The sequence below is a fragment of the Podarcis tiliguerta genome, assembly GCF_965153285.1.
Source record: "Podarcis tiliguerta genome assembly, chromosome: 8".
In the NCBI taxonomy this organism is placed as follows: Eukaryota; Metazoa; Chordata; class Lepidosauria; order Squamata; family Lacertidae; genus Podarcis; species Podarcis tiliguerta.
Window position 1 is genome coordinate 48,658,447 of NC_139541.1, and position 23,748 is coordinate 48,682,194.

Here is a 23,748-nt window from a genome sequence, read left to right on the forward strand (position 1 = left end):
TAGCTATCTCTTGATATATTTATTAAGATCTGGTCAAAAATGAATTGGGGGGGGGGGGGACAGGAAGGTTTTTGATGAGAAAGCTGCCACATTAATCCAAGAGCTTAAAATCCATGATAACATTGCCTGTCTTTGGGTTGAAGCTTAGAGTGTATGCAACTGCAGAGGGGTTATCAATGGGAGGTTCTGACCCAGTATCTGAACTGAAGAAAAACACAGCCTGTTTGCAGTGGGGAGTCCATTGACAATAGCCCTGCAGAAACAAGCAGAAGAAAAATAATCAGCTCTGATGAAAAAAACACAGTATGCTAATTTGTCAAGACCAACAGCAATCACTTTACTTTAGGATATCAGCATGCTGATTCATAACAGAATGTGTTGTTATGATCAATGAAGTCTGAATTCCATACATTCAGGGAACTGCTGCACCAATCTCCACAAGTTGGTGGTCTCATAGGCCTTCAGACTAGGCCACTAGGACTTCTGACATCTGGTGCATAACTTGGTAATGCAAATTGTTTTGCTCTTTGGAATGGAGGAAACAGCAAACTGGGCTGAACTGGAATGCCAATTACTTGATTACCTCCAAGATTTCTAAGTCTGCAGTCCTATATAAATTTACATTGTATTGCACACACAAGGTTTCACTTCTGAGTACATATGCTTGGATCAGACTGTAAGAATGACCACATACACACAGAAGCTACACTTTTAAAAAAAGACTAGTGGGGGAACTTCCCCTATGCTCTGGCTTGGCAGCAAAATCTTGAGCCTAGTGTGTTAACTAAAAATGGAACATAGCCATCCTATAATACCTCTGACAGATGTCATACTACTGAAAGATACAAATGAATTATAGTTTATACATGTTTCCAATGAGGCTTCTAAACTTCAAAAGTGAGTCTATGGTAGTAGCCAAGCACACAGTTTCCACTGAAAAATTGTGAATTCAGATTTACAACATTTATAAATGTTGGCAATCAGAAGAAGCCTTCTCTGTGGAGGTGTCTTCCCTATAGAACCATCTCCACCATCACCAAAGTCAGGTGCCAGAATTAATGAGATTTGGAGACCACTTCTGCTCCCAGGCTTTTGCTGTTGTACCATGGCTTAATTTCACCTGGATTGCTCTGGCCTTTTTATCGTTTTCTGGATTTTTATTGATTCTTATGGTTTAAAATTATTTAATGTACTGTACAGCACCTTGGGATGAAATCTGAAAGGCGGTAGAAAAAGATCTAAATAAATAAAATTGCCTAGCATTTCAGAGAAGACAGAAGACTGATTAAGCCCAAAAATGCCCCAAACGATGAGATAGAAGTGAATCACTCAGATTAACATTCTTCTCCCTCGCCCGCCCCCCCCCCCATGGAGCAGAGTGAAGATGAAAGAGAATTAAGCATACTTTTTCATTTGAAACCTGCACAAGCCCTGTGGTAACAGAAATGCTGGGTGTCAGATGATATTCCATCCACAGAACAGCTCCATGGCTCTTCCCAGTCCTAGAAAGAAAGAAAGCCTCAAGTATTGATTTTCTGCTAACTTTGAAGAACACCAGCACACTGACATACGCACAAATTCTTTTTGAAATATGAATAGTCTCTTTCCTTCTCGGAAGCAGCCTAGGCCAGAGAGATGAAAGAGCATGAATGTTACACCTATGGGAGCCTGAAACTTCCATCAGCTGGCAGATGGATGTAGTAAGTAAGCGAAATTTCTTGCAGGGACCAAAACGATGTGTATAGGACAGTAACTGCAGTAACACATTAAAGACCTGAAGCAGGATCTTTCTGCCCTCTTTCATGCCTATAATTAAGTCAAACCATGACATAGCATGAATGAGCCAACATGTGGGCTCCTGGAGAGGAGACTGCAGCCATTTTTCACCTCCCCAGTCATTTTGCTGCTGCAGTGAGTTAATTTGTGGTTTGGCTTAGTGTGTCACCTGAAGCTGAGCTCATGATTTAGCTCTTCCAGACAAACTACAAGCTGTAAATCATAGAACAAACCTTAGTTACAAGATAGTAGTTTGTCTGAAAGCTAAACCACAAGCTTGCAATTTCTTCTCCAGGAGCCTGCACGTTTCCACATGCATGCTAAGCCATGGTTTGGCTTAGTATAACTCGTGAAGTGGGACCCAGCTTCTTTTGCATTCTGTCTTTCATTTTAAGATTCAGACTTTAACACAAATATCTACTATTTTGGTCTTAGCTTAAATATCTCATGTGTAACTGATGTGATTGACTTGTTTGCTAGCACAAGCTATATGATACAGTCTGAAAAATCTACATCTGATGTTTAAACAAGAATCATGCTAGAGACAAATATTGATCTTTACTGCACAGGATGTTCCAATACTTTACAGCTGGTACAATGATAACACCATAATTTGGTTCAGTGGTAACACCACATACTGTGCGCTGGTTGAGAAAGAAATGATCAGCCAGGGAACAGATGGCTATATTTGGAGATGAGAAATAAACGTCATTATAAATTGATTCAGTCATATGTTGAAATGTAATTTATACATTATTCATTAAGAGCAGTATGTTATCTCATACATGAAATATGTTAATTATTATAAAGCAAATTATAGAACTACAAAAGTTTTCTTCAGAAAAATGCATTATTAAATGTAAAAGTGATATGAATATGCTTTTGCTCTAAAATCTCAAACACCCATCTGATTTCAGCTCCCAATCTTATACCAAGTTACCTCCCTTGAAATAATGGGGTCTATTTATTATGTTTGTTTATTGCTTTTGATTTCTAGGCCCTGAAATTTCCCCTCCTCCTTCTTTGTCATCCAGTCATGCTGTCCCAATTTTATGGTTGTTTTTCAGAGCAGCCACCAATTCCCTGGGATTTTTTTTAATTTTTGGTAAAGCTGAGCTTGCTTGGCATATTGCTAATACTGGCTCAGGCACTAAATTCATGGGGATGTTAAAAAGCATGTGGTTCCAACCAGGCAAGTCAGTGAGGAATGATATCATGGTTTATGGCTATTAAAACACAATGAGAGATCCAGGAGAATTAGGAGGGACATATTCCCTTGTCTGTCCCTGTCAAAGATCCGCCAGGGTGACCTGGGCAGTTTCCATCCAAAAACTAGACTGGAACAGATGCTAATTCTAGCGATATCAAGTGTGTTAATAATGATACTTGACTTTGCATGCACTTAGTGCTTCTTAGAGTATTCAATGTGCCTCAGATATCACCTTAGTGCAATCCTTACAATTTCACAAGGTTGGTCAATATTATATTTGTAGATGTGAGGTCTAGAGAGAACTAAGGCTACCCAGTGAAGTAATGGCAGAGACCACGATTCTGAGCCATTCTGCTGCACTTTTAGGAACATAGGAAGTTGTTTTATACTGAGTTAGGAAATCTGTCCATTTTCTACACTGACAGTGGTTCTCCAGAGTTTCTCAAATGGATATTTCCCAGTCCTACCTGGAGGTGCCTGGGGCATTCTGCATGGAAAAGAAAGAAGACTGAGCTACAGTGGCCACAGTCCTGCACAGGGCTTGCACATTTTCTCTTGGTGATACTCACTTTGTCAGATTTATGATGCCTTCGTTCTTGATAGTGTGTTCTGGCACAGTTTGTTGGAAGTCAAATATCAAAATTTTCAGTGGATTGGATATTGATTTGCAAGGGTATTCCCACAGCGGGTGAGGTTCTGCTTCCCTTGACTCCCTGAAGTCCAAGGAGTTCTATGGAAGAAAACAAAAAGGGAAGCATTGAAGTGCTAGAATATTCACAGATAAGGCATTCATTTAAAATATTCAGAGAGTATTGACGTGCTGAGGCAAGATTAGCTTTTAGCAAGTCAAGACAGTAACATTTATTTCACTTCTAAAGTGAAGAAAAGAGACATTTCACTCATTTACAGAACCAGGCACTCTCTGGTAAGCTATTAGCCCAGCTAAGAACATACCAAGAGTCAAAACAACCAGATGCCAGGTGAAAACTCAGCAGATTCTGCCATTTGGAGTGTATGTGTTTATTCACCATAATGGCCAAATATTCTACAAACTTAGCATTTGTTCTCTAGGATGACATCTGGGCTAGGTAAAGCCCAGATGACAGAGATGGATACTGCAAAGTGCTGGACTAGGTACTAAATGAATGAGCGTGCAGAATCAAACCCACAGCTCTCTCTGTCCAGCACATGCTACAGCCAGTCCAAAATTCTCAGACTGTGTGTATGGGAATAAGGCGAGTTTGTTTTTAATTAAATTGATAAATTCTATTCTCTGCAACTACGTTCAAGTCTATTTTCCTTTTTACAGCAATCTTTGCTATAGCTTTGCAGCTGCTAGCACAACTCATTAAGCTTGTCATCCCAGACATTTCTAAGTAGTGCTTTCAAATAACTACACATTTTTTGCAATTAAGTTAATTGGTCCTGTGCTTTCGAACAATGAAGGCTGAAGACTTGCAAACATTCATTTTCATCATAAGAAGGATGTGGTATAAAAGTTCTTGTGGGAGTATTCAGTATTTTAAGTAACATTATTGGACCTTTATTTGTCTGCTAGCTTTTGTCTCCTGTGGGATTGCTACTGGAACTGTTTTCTATTGTTTGTGGCTGATTTTATTTAATTGGCCCTCTATTTGTTCTGTTGCTGCATTTTTAAATACTAGGCATTTGTACTATTTTAATGGGGTGTGTATATATGCTTTTTAATTACATTGTTAGATGTAAAGTTTGTATTTTAATGATTTGTATTGGGTTTTAAAATGTTGAATATCACCTCCGGTTCCTTTGAGCAGATAGATGACTCATTAAGAATAAGTAAATAAACGAAGAAAAGGTCATGCCTGGAAAGCTACAGATTTCATCAAACAGAGCTGCTCAGATTGTGGGAGGAGGGGGGGGTGTTACAACAAGCTAACCTGAAGGGGGGGAAATCATCTACTCAGAACTAGGATAAGAAGCTATGGTTGGAATCCAGACTTAGTCATGCTTACAAGAGACACACTTTTTTATTTATTTATTTGTTTGTTTGTTTGTTTGTTTATGCATGTTTATCTGAAGATCACAGGGCAGTCTAAAATATAAAAACAAATACATATATAGCATAATAATGAACAAATCCATCAAAGGCCATAGATTTTTTAATTAGCCAAAGGCAAACCTCCTTTGGGAGCGCATTCCAGAAGTGAGGAGCCACTACAGAAAAGGCCTGCTCTTACGTTGCTACCCTCTGGACCTCTCACAGAGGAGGCACATGAAGAAGGGCCTCAGATGATGATTGCAGGGTCCAGGGTGGTTCATATGGGAAGAAGTGGTCCTGATCCATTTGAAGGATTTATTGGCCAAAACCAACACTTTGAATTAGGCCCAAACACTAACTGGAAGCTACTGCAGTCAGGCTGCCAAATAAATGGTACGTCAGCCATGATTTGATCCAATACTACATTTCCTAGTTATTGAAAATGACATAACAGAAAATGATGTTTAACGAAACTAAGCTACATTTTATGAAGGAATCAAATCTTGTTATCAGAGACTTTTGGGGTGCCTCCTCATTCCATGTGTGGTGACTTGAGCAATGTTCAGCAGCACCCTCTCATTTAAAGTGCTGGGAGGGGCTGTGCTGTGATGAGAGGGGTGGTTACACTGCCTAAGCCTTGTTAGTGTGATTGCCATAAAAAGGATGGCACAAAGCATGCTTCTCAGCTGGCCAGATCCCCTCTCAGCCCTTAAATGAGAAAACATGCCAAAGACTAACAAAGTGCCGCTGCTTGTTTCATGCCTGCCAGATTCTTTAGCTTGGGGTGGGCAGAAATGACACTGTGGTTGATGGGGTCTGGCCTCCAAAAATCCTATCATGAGCCTGAAGACCATTCCTATACTGTATGTCCCATTTAATGCACAGGTTGGCTAGAACCACGATTACAAGCAATTTACCTACAACCACATCTCTAATTTAGTTGGCATTTATCCAACACACAGGGAGGATAGTCTAACCTTTATCATCTCATCCATAATATGCACATCAAACCCTTCACAGGTACCACATGGGCTGCGGATTCGCCACAAGTCCTAGGGGGAAAAAAAAGGGGGGGGGGACATAATGTTATTGTTCAGTGTTTTAAAATTAAATTAAATTAAAACATGAGAAATTGGATCAAAACTGTACATTTCATCACTCCCAGGAATATGACAGCTATATTTTGAGAATTAAATTGTTTCAAAGAAACACAATGTCAAACGACCAGAATGTCAAACACACTTATCCACGATATATTAAAACCACTCGAAAAATAAACTCTACTATATCAAGATAAAAACCACTCAAGGACTAAAGAAAAATGTTGCAAACTAATAAAAACCAGATAATTAATTGTACTTTGAGAAACCTGTATCATTAGGAACTGATCATTTCCCCCTCTTCTCTTTTTTCTTGTGTGTCATGTCTTTTTAGAGTGTAAGTCCAAGGAACTATGTTACTACTGATTTTGTAGCTGCAATCTGAAAGACTTTTTGGCTAAATGATGAAGTGCAAGTTTTTTTTAAATAAACAAAGCATAGTATAGTAACTAAACCCACCCACACTGCCCTGGGGGCAAAACAGAAACCAGACATAGTTTTGTTACCTTGAATTCCACAATCATCATGTGAAGTGAAGCAGACTGGGGCAGGACAGTCACATCGCTTGTCAGGTGGCTTGCCAGGGCTGTCCGGGCGTACCAAAAATATAAATTGTGCCATGGCAACAAGCTCGTAGAGAAGAAGGGTTCACCAATTAAAAGTGATACCTTGGGGTGGGGAAAAACATACATGAGGCTCAGATGGGCAACAGGGTGACAGACCACACTTCGTACCATTTGGCAGGCCTTCCAAGTCTGTCATTCTGCATAGGTGGGATTGGCTGCCAGTTGGGTACATGCAACGTAGAATGGTAGCTTCAGTTGCATGGACTCCGTGTGTCAATTCCAGTGAACCTGCAAATTCGGGACCTGGGTTTGCCACTGCCAGCCAGTCAGCCAGCTCCAAGGTGATGGTAAAGATTGAACTAAACTCAACGCAGGATACCATGACATATTGCCTACGTAATGCATCTGTAAATGGTATGGCCCGTAACAGCCGCAATTTCACATCACCTTGGAGCTTGAGTGAACATAGAAAGCCATTAACATATTTTTGTAGTAGTAGTAGTATTTTTATTTGTTTAGCTATAAAAGCCATAACAAACACAAAAACTAAACTGCCAGTCAATTTGGAAGAGGTAATTGTATTTTCTCAGTCTTGCCCAACATACTGAGTGGGTTCAGAGATCAAACCATGGTGTAGAGCCACAAAGTTCCTGAATACTTGTTCAAGAAGTGTCAAATCAAGGTTTCCGTTTATGTGTGAACTACCTCACCACTCTAAGACCAGTAGTGGAGCTACTACTTAACTTTTATATATTGCATACAAATTCAGCGGCCAACTAATGAGGGAAATACCTCTTGACATGCTTTGATAAAGCTTATCCTCTCAAAGAGTAAAATGTTTTGGTCACACAGACATTTAGTTATCTTACCTTTTTATCTTCAAGATCTGAAGAGATTACCAATTCAGGATGTTTCTCTATTGTTTTAATTTTATCTTCTAGATGATTGGCCTTAAAAATCTTTTTTGTGAAAAAGAAAAGAAGAAAGGTCTTAAGTGTTTTGTTTTTTACTGTTGTCCAAGAATGAAACCTCTTCCTAACTATGTAACGCAAAAACATTCTGAAATGTAAAATGACTTATTTTGGGTAACTAAAATGCTCTACTTTCATAGTGGGCAGGCACTTTTGCCATTACAAAAGAAAACAAAATAAACAGGAGGAGTAATAAACATAAGACAGCAGTTGCATGCAGAAGTGACTCCAATATTCATTACTTACTTTCTGCATGAGTGAATGAGAAACTGCAGAGCTCTCCAGGGTAAACACCTAGAAGAAGAACAGAACACACTGGCTTAATCAGACCTGCAATTTTGGGTGGAAATTTGGGAAGGAATACCTGTCCCATGAACAATGAAAGGACCACACTGGTGATTCACTGGGGAAACTCGTATCCTTGAATGACGCTCTCCCTTCCATTCTGATTGGTGTATGTGTGGTCTGTTGCCCTGCTCCACTTTGCAAGCAGCCAATAAAGACTCAAGAGCAAGACTTACAAAGAACATCAAGAATGTCCTGTATACCAATTAACTGCTCAAATAAACAGCGATCAACTTAAGTAATCTCGATAAAATAATTAAATACATAAATATTAAATACATTAAATACATAAATATATAAACATGCACAAATACTGCATGGCATGGCCCATTCCATTACATAACTTAGCAGTCAAATGCTCCACCACTGAGCTATACCTGTCCTGTCCTGTCCCCTTTATAAAGATCTGAGGAATGAGATCATTACTCCACTCTTACTTACCATCCCAGGCCGCCCATCTGCGACCACATTGTTCTTTCTTTTATCAGATCAAAATGATCAGACAACAGCAAAGGTTGCTAGGTTTATCGAGGGTGCAATGAGATTAAGGGCCACTATCTGAACGATAATCTTGGTCATTTGATTGCCCTTTTTACCCATTGTTGTCTTTTTAACTGTATATATTGCTTGTTTTATGTTGCTAAGGCCGTTGGCTAATGAGAATAAAGTTTATCTATCTATCTACATAACTTAGCAGGACCTAGGGGATTAAGAATTATACCCCAGTCAGTCAGCTGGATAACTGTTATCATGAGTAACATGCTCTGCAAAACTAAATGTATACTGATAGCAGTAACAGGTCTGTAGCCAAGGAACTTACAAGCTAAATTTTGCCAGTAATGGGTGCAACACAAAGAAGGCTGTTCCAAGAGAAACAAGACTAACAAGGGATGGGCATGGGCAAATGCAAATATTTTTACTTTGTTTCAGGAGCAGATGAGGACAAAAGGCTGCCAAAGCATCTAAAAAAAGGTGGGGGGTTAGAGGTTGGAAGAGACGTATTGAAATAAAGAACACTAGTTACTCCCACTAGTTCTGGGAGTAAGAGGCCGCAAATGAGACTGGGTGGAGCAATTTCAGTGCTCAGAAGAGTTGTGGAAGACCAAATAAATGCCACAGACGGCTCTTAAGGAAAAGCACTGAAGATAAATAGATAGAACATAACATAATTTTTTAAAAAAATGTATAAAGGAATAGAAGAGTCAGCACATATTAAAAATAGCAAACATTTCAATGACTGGGAGTGGGGTTGTACCTCTTTTGCTCCAAGATGGTGGGCCAGCACAGGAAGGAGGCTGCCATCACTGATGCTGAGGCAAACACTGTCTGGCTTCAGAACCTTCAGAGCGAAAAGACAAGCTGTCAGCAGTTTCCTCCTTTCCAGATGCAAAAGGTCACTGATTAAGGACTGAGACATTCGCTTGTTTGAAATTACTAAGCATTGTTGCATCCCAAAGGCTGTCTAAAATCTCCATGTTTCAAGTAGAATTCATGACTTTTTAAGGCAAAGGATGCATGTTTTACATTAGAAAGATAAATACTTGTGAGAGGAATCCCACAAAACATTGTCACTATACATATTTATGGACTCAATTTTTAAATCCACATTCTTTTTCATTTTACACCAAGACATGATCCAGTTAGCCAAGTCAGGTCATGAAGGAAAGTGAAAAACAAAGCAGTTTTTGAAAGAGTACATAGGAACCCAAGAAGAGCCTATTGGATTAGGCCAGTGGCCCATCTATTCCAGCATCCTGTGCTTACAGTGGCCAATAAGATGCCTGTGGGAAACCCTCATGCAAGACCTGAATGTCACAGCATTGGCCCCTCCTGTGGTTTCCAGGAACTGATACTTGAGCAACTGTGGTTTGCAATACCTGGTGAAAGTAGCCAACAGAAACACACACCTTCAATGTCCATTCAAAGAAACTGGGCAGAAGGCTACCTGAAGTTCTGGTCTAACAGTCCTCTCTATGCTATTTAAGGATCCCACCATCATATTCTAACACAAAGATAACAAAAATGGTTCCCTCCACATGTTTTGGACTACAACTCCCATCATCCCTGACCATTGGACATGCTGACTGAGGACACTACTTTCGCTACTCTTGCCCTAGGAAGGATTAAAAATTGTTTGTACGGTTTTTACATCCAGTGCTGACAAAATGCTGGTTCTGTGTAATCCATGCCTGGCAAATTATGACCCAGCTTCACAGTCACATTCTCCTCTCCACGCCCTCCACCCACATTAGTCCATTATACAATTCAGGAAAGGTGCCTTTTAAATTGTCACAGAGATTTATTATGGCATTCACTGGTGTGAGATAAAACCCACTTCGCCAGACATACATACATAAATTCGCTATAACTAAGGCTAAGCAATGGAGCTGTGGAATTTTATCAATGAATCACCATATTTCAGTCATTAGGTGCTGATGAAAAGATAGCACAAAAGACTTAGAAAGAAGATTTACTTCAAGTGCAGAGGACAGGGCAACCAGATGGAACCGAAGGACAAACTTAGCTGACAGGCTTGCTGATCAAATATGCTGTTCAACACTATACTTGCTCTAACTCGAAAACTCAACCTCTAACTTAGGCTTGTATAGTTAAATCTATCTTTTTACAAGTTTGTATCATTAAACAAAAAAATGTTCCCAAGCATCACTTTAAAAATCAAATAATTATAAATGATTTTTTTAAAAAGAAAAACAACCTGCTCCTTGGTTCCTTGTAGATTTTTATTTTATCTGTATTGCTTAGAGAGATTTTAGCAACTCTCATAGCATCTCAAGATAGGCAAGGTCTTAACAGGCATATCTTTAGACTCTACAACAGACACTACAAGAGATTTAAATTCTTAAGTCACAGGTAGGCAACTTGCAGCCCCCAACATCTCCTGCAGTTGCCCCATTATTCTGTCCCATCCGAGTTCCTACCTTCCTGTTCATTTTGTTGTTGCTCATCCTGGCATTTCTATGTAGTTACAGAACAAATGGAAGAGGCAGTATTTTATTTAATAAATATAATCTGATTTTGTTTTTTGTTCGTTTACCAGGTTGTATGGTTTTCCCCAGCTATTTAAAAACAAATTGGTGGACTTCTGCTTTGTTCTCATGTGCATTGCACACCAAAGTCAGAAAGAAATTACTTTCACTTGCTTTCCAGAATGATAGCTGTATTGGTCCATTGCATTAAAAACCATACAGAATTCCCTGCAACGGGAGGTACATCAAGTATCAACAGTGAATAAGCAAAACAGTATGCTGGCTTTGTGACTCACCATCTCTTCTAATAAGCTAAAAAAAAGAAGCAGGCATGTACACAGCTCTTCACCCAAATTCAGTGAAGTGATGCCTAATGTGCAGAGATTGAGGCAAGAAGATACCATATTGGATAAATCTTACTCACTTTCTGCAGAGCCTGTAAATACTGCGCTGTTCGATTCTGATCGTTGAGTTCTCCAAACCGTGGCCTATTCCACAACAGGTGGGCCTGACATCTACACACAGGACTTTCAACTTGGATAGCAGTTGTGGCGTCTTCATTTCTAAAAACATTTGGATGAATGAAACCAACTCATTTCTGTTTGCCCCAGATAATGTTTACATTATAAATGGTTTTTACCAGCTATGCCTGGTACAACACCTATGGCCATTCATGGACTGGGAGAGTAACCCTCCCCAACTTACATTCACTGAGAAAACAAACTATCCCAGCCTGACAGTCTTTGTTCCATCATGAGTATCCCTTTCTGCCTCCTATCTTTAGTTACCTGCCTTTTTGAAGCTTATACCACACAGAGTAGTCATCATGAAAGGCAGTCAGGCCCACACTCTGGCCCTGGAGAACAAGTTCTTCATTTGGAAGGAAATAGACGCACTGCATCCAATGATCTCTCCACTGGAAAGGTTTAAACAAAATGGAAAAGGGGCAGACAATTAGTAATTTAAAATAAAAATGGATTGTGTGGGATAAAAAAAACCAAACAGTAAATTTGCAATGGGATAATGCAGATACTCTGTTTTCTCAGCCCTACCTGAAAATGCTAGAGATTAAACATGGAACCTCCTGCATGCAAAGCAACTGAGCTACAGCTGTGCATGCTTATGCATTCAACAGAAAGGAACACATCAAACGCTGGCAGGATCCCTGTCTGACAACCAAGTGACATATAGTGCCAAGGATGTGACACAAAGATATACAGGAGAAAGTAAAGGAGTGAAAGAAAGAACACAATTTGGGCAAGCTCCAATGCTTGTTCATACCTAAACAACCCCACTCAAGGTTTACCCTGATACAGCTTTATTGCTGGAAACTGCCTGTTTTACAATGTAATCATGAGGAAACATTCACAGCAACATAATCTCTTATTGTTTAAAGGATTCATGGAGATTTAACATCACCCTTCTGCCTTTATTTAATGTTCGGCTGTCACCTTTCACATTCATTTCTATAACCACAATGTCCAAAAACATACCTTTTCTTTAGTGAAATTAGGAATTGCAGAAAGCATATTGCCTACCCTGATGCATTCTATGCTAGAAAAGTCAAAAGAAGATAAGATGGCAAATCCAATGGAATCCTAATCTTACTTAAAGTCACTAACCTGCTGCAATCATAGAGCATTGTTTATTTTTGTACAACTCCATCCATGGCAGTAAGTAGCTAAAAAACTGCAAGCGGCCATAAACTTAGACATTATTATCAAGATTTGGACAATTTTAGGAGAACTAGTTTACTTCTGAAAGTTTAGCACAAATCTTTAGAATCTTTATGAGCATTCTCTAAAGGCTGACCAATATTGAACTATGGTCCAACTAAGATGCAACAAACAACATGCACAAAAAATTCCAAAAGCATAACTATGCAGACGTTCATGCAGCTGGTGCCTTGGGTAAGTTAGATCACTGGCCTCTAAACATGCTATGTCAGCACACAACAACACAACATCCACTCATGGATGTTGCCTGCACAGGGGGTGGTGACCCAAGTCAAATGAGATGCCTTGGTGTTGTTCCCCTCCCTTGGTGAATGTCCGGAGTCAAATTCGAATTAGGCCAAAAAGTGAAAATGGCACATTTTACAGAGCTGGACGAATTAACATCTGCCCACATATATGGTTTTAGTTCAATCTGCCAGCATTAAAATATTAGGAAGGCAATAGAATTTACAAGAGGTTCAGTACATTACCGGGATATCTTCAGAGGTGGATTGCACCCAATATGGGGCCATCGTACATTTTATTGACCCAGCGGGGTCCATGTCAATATCCCACCAGGACAGGACCACTTGGGCTTTGCCCGACTTTATGGCCTCCAGATGTACTGTGTAGTAGGCAGAGGCTCGGCTTACTGGCTTACTGAAATCTACACTGTGGAAAATAATGAATTGCAATCAGTTCATTTTAAATAGCTACTTATTTTCATTCAGGTTGTTAGGCAGAAATAAACATTGTGATTCTAACCACAAACATACACACAGAGCAGAATTGATAAACACAACGATGGAACTGAACAGAGCTCTTCTAAAAATTGTAGAAATTGAAACTGCATCTGACAGTTTTGACCAAGAGCAGCAGCAGTCAGTCATCAATGAAACATCACAATGCATTAAAGTGCTCAGCAACTTCTCACCAACAACTTCATATACCATCAACCGTTTGATCTTAGGAGTTTGCTACTTCCCTCTTAAATGTATTTATAATATATATGATACCCAGGTGTGTCTGTGTAAGGACAAGTACTTAAACAAACAAACCATCAAACAAACAAGCTACCAGTTTCCTTCAAGAACAATTCAGAGTGCAAGTTTTAACCTGTAAAGCTCTAAATAAGGGGTGGGGAACATATAGTCTTCAAGATGTTGTTGGAGGTCTAACCCATCAACCTCCATTAGCATGACCAGGAATGATAGTTGCAGTCTAGCAACACTTGGAGGGCCATAGGTTCCCACCCACCCTACTTGCAAAATGGGTATATGAAGGACCTCCTTCTCCCATATTAATCCCATTAGTAAGTTCTTCAAGGAAGGAGACATGGTTCTGAGGGGCTTCATTGGCTGAAATGAGGTGGATACCAGGGCCCAACCACCCATTCATTTAGCACCAAATCTGATGGCTTTTAGACCACCAAGCAGAAACATTTGTTTTCCTTGGCCTTTGTGGGTTTCTGGTGTGGCTTTGATTTTATTACTGCTTTGAATTTTCCACAGACTATGTTTTATTATATTACTTATTATTTCATGAGGCATTGTTTTAAAATGATGCTTTAAGCTGCCTTGATAATCGAAGATTAAAAGGCAGAGTATAAAAATGGTTTAAACATATAACATAAAAGCCACACTCACCTGAACATTGTAACAACGTCACTGAGAGGCGTGAAGTCATACAAGGACACCTGATTCAGTTGGATATCATAGACTGAAGGAGCACCAGGACAGTTCTCCATTTCTAGTGGTGAGACAATAATCTTCTCACTATCTTCTGCTTGAATATGAATGGGAAATAGCTTGTTCCAGGACCACATTCTTTGGGATTCCACTAACTGGGCGTATACTGTTGCCCTGTGAGGCACTGCCTCACATCCTTCCTAATCATTTGAAAACAAAGAGAAAGGAAACTGAGCAAGGTTCATTATATGCCCTCGGAATAAAAGCAAGCTCTGAAATGTGAACTTCTTAGAAAATATATAGGCTGCACATAAAACTTGGATTCTGGGCATAAATATGAGGCCCACTCTTCAATGCCTTTGAACCTTCTCTTTACGTGCGTTCCTATTTATCTCACAGTCTGATACCATAATGTTTACTTGGAAGGTATTCCTGTTGAGTTCAATGATGCTTGTCCTCAAGTGGACAGAGACTCATATACTTACTATACTTTGCATTTCTGTGCCAAAAATGTGTGAAAGCTTTCTCAAAATTAGTTGTTTCTTAAGCCATGCACAACCAACACAGATACAGATTATGACAGGTCTATTATGAATTTTGAAGGCCATTTTGAATATCTTCAGTGAAAACTAACAGTAACAAAACCGATCAAAAACAAAGAAATGATTGGCTACAATCAATCTGCGAGCTTGCAAGAATAAAATTTCTGTTACATGACACCATCTGTGAACAGTGCTCACTTCCTTACCTGTACAAGACATCTGTGGGCATGCTCATAAGACGGTAAAGCTCCCTCCCCTATCAGTTCGGTATCAAAAAGCTCTGTTATCAGGATGTTTGCACGACACTGCATGTCTCCATCTAGGAAGCATAGCACAAGACAAATAGGAGTATGCTAGTTTCTTTCTTTTCTCTTTCTTTTTCAAAGCAGGCTGCTGTGCTAATGTTAAGTCACCTCAAATAGGAGACAGGGAATGGCCTCAGGACTGCTTCTGTTCTCTTCTATATAGCTGTGACCCTTCTGTTCTTCCTTCTCATCCCCTCCCTTCCTTGAAATCAGAGGAGGCCAGCCTCTATTATATGTAAACCACCCCCAAAACATGTCTGAAGGATGGCATACAATTTGTTTTAATGAAACAAAGAACTAAATAAAGATATCCTTTGTTCCATGCAACATGAGAATACAGTCCACATTAATCTCACCAGGCCCCACTGTGACTTCAGTGGAGTGCTTGTTGATGATCTTTATCTTGTCGCTAAAGCCGTTTTCCTCCACTATCTTCACAGCTGTATCAGCCATCGGTTTGAAGACCTGCAGTATAATAATCCTTATATTTAGATAGATCTGAAGTAACATTTGAATCAGGACTTTCTAGGACACAGCACAGAGACACAGCCATTACACTACACCAGCTCTCAAGAACACAACCAGGCTAATGGCACCTACATTCAAGGTGCAAACACCACCAGAAAATTACTGTATTGTGTTATGGGAAATACTTACCACAGGATAAACAGTTAAGTACATTTAATCCTGCCAAATAGAAGACTTAGTAGGTACTGGGTAGTACCTGTCTGTGTCTTTTCCCAAGGAGATTAAAAATGTGTTTGTTTACATAGTTTATATCACACACCTTAAACATAAATGTATGTACCCTAGGCAGATAAGGGAAAAATACAACTGAAAACTACTACTAAGTTAAATTAAGCATACAAACTAGCACAACAAATGAGAACAACCAACTGCTGTTTTATATTAAGAATCCCTGCCTATATTTTATCATATTGCATGAAAGATCTAATCACTTAGGCTTCAATCCTATACACATAACTCAATGGTGTTTATGTCTGAGCAGCCATGCATAGGATTACTCTATTAGTGCCCAGTTTCAGATCCAATACATACAAAAGTTGGATGGGATTTTTAACTGGTCTAGGCAACAGAAAGAAACTGGGTTTCTAATAAGAGCCAAGAGTCTGCTCTTTGGCAAAGACTGAGAAATCTAACTTTGCCTTCTCAAAAGCACAGATGAGACCTCCAATGAAGCACATACCTCCTGGCAATGTTAAAATGTGTACCTAATTAAGACATGAACCCTGGCAAAACAAGACTGCCTTCCACCTCCAAAGCTGCCAGAAATGAACTGCTCCTTGCCAAAATGTAAATATGAAATGAAAGTTGAGGGGGGAAACAGATGGCTACACACCACCAGTGACCAAAAAGTCTGCTTTCATGAGTCAATGCTTTTTCAAAAGCAAAAAATAAACCCAAATTAAAATTAAAGCACTAAAATTCATTTCACTATTACTCTGAATAAATATCTAACATCAAAACTTTCCTAAGACACCATACAGTGATCCAGACCTACTCATGCTTAGAATAGCCCCATCAAAATCAATGGGATGAATTAATCATGGATAGTTTAAGCATCGATATTAAGCAGACCTAGTCTGGATTAAGCTCAGAGATCCCTTGGTTGCTTTGCCCCATTTTCAAGGAGTGGGGAATACATACTGAAATGCACCATTCAAAGTGAAGTTTCTTGAACACTGTGCTTTACTAGCAACAATAAGGACAACAAACACTAAATATTAATGCAAGGTTTCAGGAACAAAAGAGAACCATAAGGAAAGTACAGAGGGCTGTAGAACAAACACGCAAAGCAATATTAGTCCCTATCACATACAATTTTGTTTACAAATCTGCTTTAAGGATCTGCCTCCTGCATAACTGATTTATATCTGGTACGGGACAGGGGAGCAATAATACCTACCTCAACAGCATAGCAGAAATCTGCTCCAGCTGTAGCTGCCATCATAGACAAGAGTCCAGTGCCAGTCCCAATGTCTAGGACAATAGCTCTGTCTCCTCTTTCCTTCACTCTGTCCACTGCAGCACGAATACCCTGAAAATACTTTGCATTCTGTGGAAAGAGACAAACCTGACAGTTACTTCAACAAGTCCAATGTTTGTTTAAATGTGAGACACATGCCCTCCAAGGTTAATAAATTTGAATCTGCAAGCATTTAAATGTTGTGGGTTAAAAGGCATTATCTTTTCAGTGGGTGATCAATATGCAAATCCGTAAGATTTTGTTTGCAGTACACTTATTAGAAGCCTTATAAATTCAGTATGATCTCCATGATAAATGTCTGAAAACATTAAGTGAGGAAAAGCTAAAGCTAAATACTATTCACAAGAATGCAGCCCCAGCTCTTTAAGAACAACTGATATTCCCATTACTCTCTTTCCCAATCCTCTTTAAGTATTTCATTCTAAATAAAACTTTTAAACCCTCTAAATATTGGAATACACAGCAGCAGAGGCTTCGGTGCTTTGCTTTGCACTGCTTTAAGTGAAATGGTTAGTTTGCCTACAATTTTTCATCCTTTTCCTGCCAACTCTTTTCAAATAGAGACACCTGGGAATTTGCAAGCGTTTAAAGCCCGATACAGATGGACAAAATTCCCTTCAGGAAGTGATTTCTGACAGGCCTTTTTGATCCCTGACATCTTCTTTTTTTAAAAAAAAAAATGTCACCTCCTAAAAAAAATAATTAAAGGAACAACTACCCAAAAAAGCTAGTGAGATAATAAACACATCCCTTAGCTTTGTCAAGATTTAATTTTGAAACAGTTCATTTAAAAAAAAAACACTTTTGAGAATCACTTCTTTTGAAGAATATTTAATCTTGCCATCTGAAAAGGAATTTTATTGAAGAAGAAAGCAGGGTACATGAATATCGCAGAAGCCCTTGATAAGCAGATGGAATATTCACAGAGGGTTCATTATCAAAATGCACTCATGACTAGACAGGATCCAAAGGAAATTGAATCAACTAACTAATGCATTTTAAAGTAATCTATGCTTTGTTTCTCCAAATTTAGCACTAAAACTTCACGTCATTCTATTAAAAATGTAGTGTTGAACCACTGACTGTTTTCTACAAGAGTCTAGTCATCTTGCTCAATTATCCATCAAACAAATAACCTCGAAAAGCCAACCTCAAAGCATTTGTTTTTTACACTTGCAACAACAGTACACAGCTGAATTTCTCTCTTTAAAATTCTATGCTGTCTTAAGGCAGCAACTTATACAAACAGGAAATGCCTTGATCTCATATTCATGATGAAAAGAAAATATGAACTGCTGGCAAGATTGATCTCAAGGGGCTATCACAGAAATAATATAAAATGCAGCTGAAAGGCCACTAACTCATTAAAAATAAAAGTGTTGTACTTTTTCCCTTAAATAATTTTGGACCCACCAGGAATGTGTCACCGGAAAAGGGAGAAAGACCCTGTGGCTGTGACACTGAAGTCACTTCCTTGAGAAAGGACTTCTGGGAAGAGATGTGTTGCACCGCACAGCAGTTGGCAAGAATGTGTTTGCTAACAGTCTCACAAACCTGATCAGGAGAGCTTTAAACTAAATCCTGAGGGGGAGAGAGACAATACTACAGACAACAGGGGAACACCTGGTACCAGGAATAATAGCTTCACAGGAAACTGAGGTGGTGCTACAAAAATCTGCTAAAGGAGCAAGAAACTGCAAGAAGGAAGCAGTTGGAAGGAATGACTCATGGTTTCAGTTGTGTCTATACTAATGCACAGAGCATGGGGGAAAAGCAAGACAACAGCCTCAAGTTACAAGAAAGAAAATTCCAACTACACTCACAGACAAATGTGGCGTTATCTCTTAATCAAATGAAATTTTAACATGTGGCATGATAAAAGTCTGTAATTTTGTCAGGACAAGTTATTTGTTGTTTACTGTTTTAACAATATTTTCTTAAAAATTATCTTCTGTACCATGAAAGTAAATAAAAACATTATTTTAAAAAAGAAGAATGTTCTGATAGTAAGAGCTGCTCAACATTGGTATGGAATGCCTCAGAAAGTGTTGGACTCTCCTTCATTGGAGGTTTTTAAGCAGAGGTTGGATGGCCCATCTGTCATGGATGCTTTAGTTGAGAATCCTGCATTGCAATGGTTTGGACGGGATGACCCTCAGGGTCCCTTCCAACTCTACAAGTCTATCATTCTATGGTACTATAAGCCAGTGGAACAAAGTCAAGGTAATGGAAGCTAATGAGGCAACTTTCAGAATCCCAACAATCAACTTTTAAAAAAAGAAAACAACAATTACTTACTCTGTCTTTGTCATTCAACATGTCTGCATAACATGACCTGTAAGAGAGTTCAGATTACAGATCAAAAACAGTTCAGACAAACAGGACCAGTGTTACTATTAAAATATGCAACCTACAAAGTGCTGTCCAATTGAGGATGCTTTCTCCTTCTGTAGGCTTGACAAATAGTGAGTCATCCCTTTAAGAGTCATCACCAGCTATTTACAAGAAGATGAACCTTAACTGCAGGAAACTAAAGGATGAAATCCTATGGAAACTTACTTTGGAGTAAGTTCCCTTGTGCTGCGTGGGATGTACTGCTGAGTACAAAGCCATAGGGCTAAGGTGTAAGATCCATGCTATGTTAGGGTTGTTGCTATATACTACTAGGATTTTGTTCAGTTTCCCCCCACTTGAACTGCATACAGTTAAAGTCCAGGACAACAAGGCTGTAGCTTCTGAAGGAGAGTCAGAAGATAGCCATAGAGTAGAACACATGGGCTCCTGCAACAAGGTCAGATTAAATGGGCACTCTTTGTTTTCTTCAGTTCTAGACTATCAATCCTATTTTAAAAGGAATGAGGAATTAATACCTTTATTTTAGAACCAACTGAAAAAATAAATCATAGAGTAGTGAGCTATTTTCTGAGTTTTGAATAACTTTTATCAGAACTTAAGAAATGCCCTGCTGACTTGGACTAAAGTCTTATCTAGTCCTGCATTCAGTTCACAGATGGGATGACCAGATGCTTATAGGGCACCACACGAAAGACACAAGTGCTATTGCACTCTCCTGCTCATGATCCCCAACCAACTGTATTCAGAGACATACTGCCTCAGATATTCATGATGGTACTCTGACACAACTACCATGACTAGTAGCGATTAACAGTCTCATCCTCCCATGATTTAAAACAAAAAGGTATGCATGCATGAGAAAGAAAGGTAGGGGGGATGTTCCTTGTCACATGTCATAGTCTTAAAATAGTAATTTAAGAAGCTCTTCAAAGACTAAGTAGATTAGAATGTGATGAGTGCCAATGGTCACAGGTTGCACGAAAGGATGCTGGCACAAAGAACCAATCAGCACTTCCTCCTTGGAAATATAAAAGTTATTTGAATCCATCTTTAGCACTGTGTTGAACTCAAGAGTTCCTTGTTAAACAAACAAAAACTTTATGATGTTATTAGATACCTTTTTTCACTCTTTCATTCAAGTTTCATTTTCGTCACAGTTTTTTATCAGTTTTTTATTCCCACCCCCCCAAGAGCTCAGGTAGCACACATATCCCTACTGCCAGTCTCACAACGATCTGGTAAACATGCTAGGCTGAGCCCAACGCCAACCAGTATGCTTATGTGGCTGCACATTGATTTGAATCCAGGACTCATCAGGTCTAAATCCAACATGTTGAGTACACACTGGCCTGTCACAATAATGCATGAAATAAAAGCCAACTCCCACTATACCTTGCAATTTCCTGATGATAATCATAGTTCTCATCTTCCTCCAACCACTCCACAGCTCCAGTGGTTGGATTGGCTCTTCCACAAAAAACCTTCATTCTTGCCCTGGTTTGTTGTTGAGGAAAGCTTTTATTCAGATGATCTCTAGCTTTTGATTCATTATCAGAAAACTATGGCAAAAGGAAAGAAGTTACCATTTAGAAGGAGATAAATTATTTTTAGGTGTTGTTTTATTGATATTATTATTTGCTTTTGAGTTGCTGCTGCTATGGCTTTGTGGTGCAAATTAGAGTATTGCTTTGTATAATTGCTTATCTATTAATTGTTAGCCATCCTAAGCTCCAGATTAAAAAAAATAGCAAGATATAAGAATCTTGAATGCATAAAATAAATGCTGCGGTTAACAAAACAAAGCCTTGAATGCTTCTGCCATAGGAATTTGCCATGTGCCATCATAATGCATTACATGAAGTTTAGTGGCTGCTTTTGTAAAGCAGTATGCATGTGTATGTTGGAAGTGAATTGCACTCCAGGCTGCCATGTAAAAATGATGCTGTTTTAATGCAGAAGTATGTAATGGTGACCAAGCTATTCCTGTGTAGATAAGGCAAACAGGTGAGACCTGAACCAAGCACCTTACTTCAATCAATCAATTCCTGCTATCTTAGTCAGCTCCTAGTTGTAACTCCTAGTTAGGACTAGAATCTGGTATGTTGTACCTTTTCCAAGTTTAGACACATAACCGTTGGTCTTTCAGACAGTTTCTTAGTCTTGTGCCAGAGGGGAGGACGAAGTGAGAATTCTTTGTAGGGTGGAGAAGGAAAGGACATAGGACTTAATCTGATTTATTCATTTTGCTTCCACACATTTTGTTTACTAGTTCCTACTTCTACCACTGCTGAAACATATTAACACACAATGTTACAAATATTTACCATTATTGTAAAAATACATTCCAGGGGGAATCAGTTGCAGCAAAAGAGCTTAAGGTACTAAAAAACTCTTTTGTTGTAAAATTAAGATACACTATAGTCACATACTGTAAACAATCTAATATGCAATACCAAATACAACAGTCTTAGACTTGAAATTAGGAAGACCCAGGCTCACTGTGTGACCCTGGTGCAATTGTCCTCTCTTAGTCTAACCTACCTCACAGGGTTCTTGTGGGGATTCAACTAGTGAAGGTGAGGAGAACATGTTATGTGGATCCCAAGCTTCTTGGAAGGGTGGGATGAAAATGTAATCTCTTCAGAACTCTAGACCTCACGGCCCACAACACTCTCAAACTGTTACTAAAGTGGCAACATGTTTCCAGCACAAAAACGTAAGAATGTAAGAAGAGCCTGCAAGGATCAGACCAATGGCCCATCTGGTTTCACAGTGCCCAACCAGATGCCTGTGGGAAACTTTCAAGCAGGACCCGAGCACAAGAGCACTCCTGCTTCACATGGTTTCCAGCATTGCTGCCTCCAACTGTGAAGGCAAGAGCTGAGCCATCATGGCTAGGAGCCACTGATAGCCCTCTCCTCCATGAATGTGTCCAGTCCTCTTTGAAAGGTATCCAGGTTAGTGAACTTCACCGCTTTCTGCGGGAGAAACGCCATAGTTTCGCTATATGCTGTATGAAGCAGCACCTCCTTTTATCCGTCTCGAATCTTCCAATATTCATTCCAATATTCCAATATTCATTGGCTGTCCAAAGGATGTTAGACCGAAAGACTCTGCATGTGCACATTAAATCCTTGCCCTTATGTTCTCTTTTTGGAGGGAGGGAGGCTGGCTTCATTCCCTGAGGTGAAACTCTGCATATCCTCATGACCATTTCAGTCTTAGGTTCTTTTTTGGGGGAGAGGGGGAGAGATAAAGAGGATGGCTTCTTTCCCAGTGGGGAACTCTGCACATGCTCCTGGATCCTTTTGTCTGAATAACTACCAGCTATGAACTACAGGTACTAGCCCAAGTTTGCTTTCTCTCCCACCTTCCTTCCTTCAATTCTTCTTCCTTCCAATCGTTCACGTATCTCAGATTGCGAGTCCGAGAGCAAGGGCTGATCTCTGGAAGGGGCTCTGGGAGCCCGCCTTAGTGTTTGTTTGTTTGTTTGTTTGTTTGTTTGTTTTTGTGGGGGCGACGCTTTTAAATGAATAAATGAGAATGAACTCTAGACATGCTCAGGAGCCCCCTTGGCCAGGACTTCTGCGCAGGAGTGCACAAGAGCTCCCTAACCGGGACAGAGTGTGCAGCTGAGCCTCCTACGCTCTACTTGAGGGTCGTCAGCTCGAAATTCCCCCCGCAAAAACCAGTCAAGCCTCCCCACCCGCCTCTAACGGTCACTCCAATACCTCACCTTGCCTCCGCCTGTCAGTCAACGCTCGTCTCACGCGCTAGGCGCCGCCATCTTCCCAGGATGCAACGCGCTCAAAACGGAAAATAGCGGGGGGGAGGGGAAGAACCCACCATTACTATTTACCGCTGCTTTCACCGCACACCATAGAGAGAAACAGTAAACGATTTAAACACTTCCGGTTGCTATTAGGTGCCTCCGTGCGCAGGGCAAGATGGCAGCAGAAAGCTACGTAAATGGAATACAGAATAAATATTTTAAATGTATATCCTCATTTTCTAAAAAGCTCAAGAACTGCAGCGAAAAAGAATATAACAAGTACAGTGGAAACAGAAGCAATCGAAATGCATGAAAAAAGAACCCTTTTTATGGAGAAACGGAGTCTATAATGCACTAGGGAAATAAGATTCAGGATAGCGTGAACTCGCTT

At 39.6% G+C, this 23,748-nt stretch overlaps 1 protein-coding gene across 4 annotated transcripts; it reads right to left on the bottom strand.

Moving 5' to 3' along the window:
* On the bottom strand, positions 1 to 23,463 carry PRMT7 (protein arginine methyltransferase 7). 4 transcript variants are annotated; one of them, XM_083452651.1, is made up of 18 exons: positions 23,322 to 23,463; positions 20,978 to 21,144; positions 19,529 to 19,565; positions 17,150 to 17,299; positions 15,579 to 15,687; positions 15,124 to 15,236; positions 14,334 to 14,575; positions 13,179 to 13,359; positions 11,761 to 11,888; positions 11,397 to 11,535; positions 9,241 to 9,324; positions 7,887 to 7,934; positions 7,539 to 7,628; positions 6,610 to 6,771; positions 5,981 to 6,055; positions 3,556 to 3,716; positions 1,406 to 1,502; positions 1 to 253 (listed from the first exon to the last, which is right to left on the bottom strand). In XM_083452651.1, the coding sequence occupies exons 2-18, from the start codon at positions 21,070 to 21,072 to the stop codon at positions 92 to 94; spliced, it is 2,073 nt and encodes a 690-aa protein (XP_083308777.1). In that variant the 5' UTR covers positions 21,073 to 21,144; positions 23,322 to 23,463; the 3' UTR covers positions 1 to 91. The 4 variants fall into 4 exon arrangements, with proteins under 4 accessions (XP_083308777.1, XP_083308778.1, XP_083308775.1 ...); XM_083452652.1 differs by lacking the exon at positions 23,322 to 23,463 and adding an exon at positions 22,956 to 23,163; XM_083452649.1 differs by lacking the exon at positions 23,322 to 23,463 and adding an exon at positions 22,127 to 22,150.
* Between the last annotated feature and the right edge of the window lie 285 nt (positions 23,464 to 23,748).

What these genes read in the sequence shown, in the direction of transcription:
- PRMT7 (XM_083452650.1), bottom strand. Translation starts at nt 21,714, where the DNA reads ATGTGTCTAAACTTGGAAAAG. An exon ending in ACCATCTTGGAGCAAAAGAG is followed by an intron (nt 7,935 to 9,240) that starts GTACAACCCCAC and finishes TTCTTCTTCTAG; the next exon opens with GTGTTTACCCTGGAGAGCTC. An exon ending in CTCATTCACTCATGCAGAAA is followed by an intron (nt 7,629 to 7,886) that starts GTAAGTAATGAA and finishes TTCACAAAAAAG; the next exon opens with ATTTTTAAGGCCAATCATCT.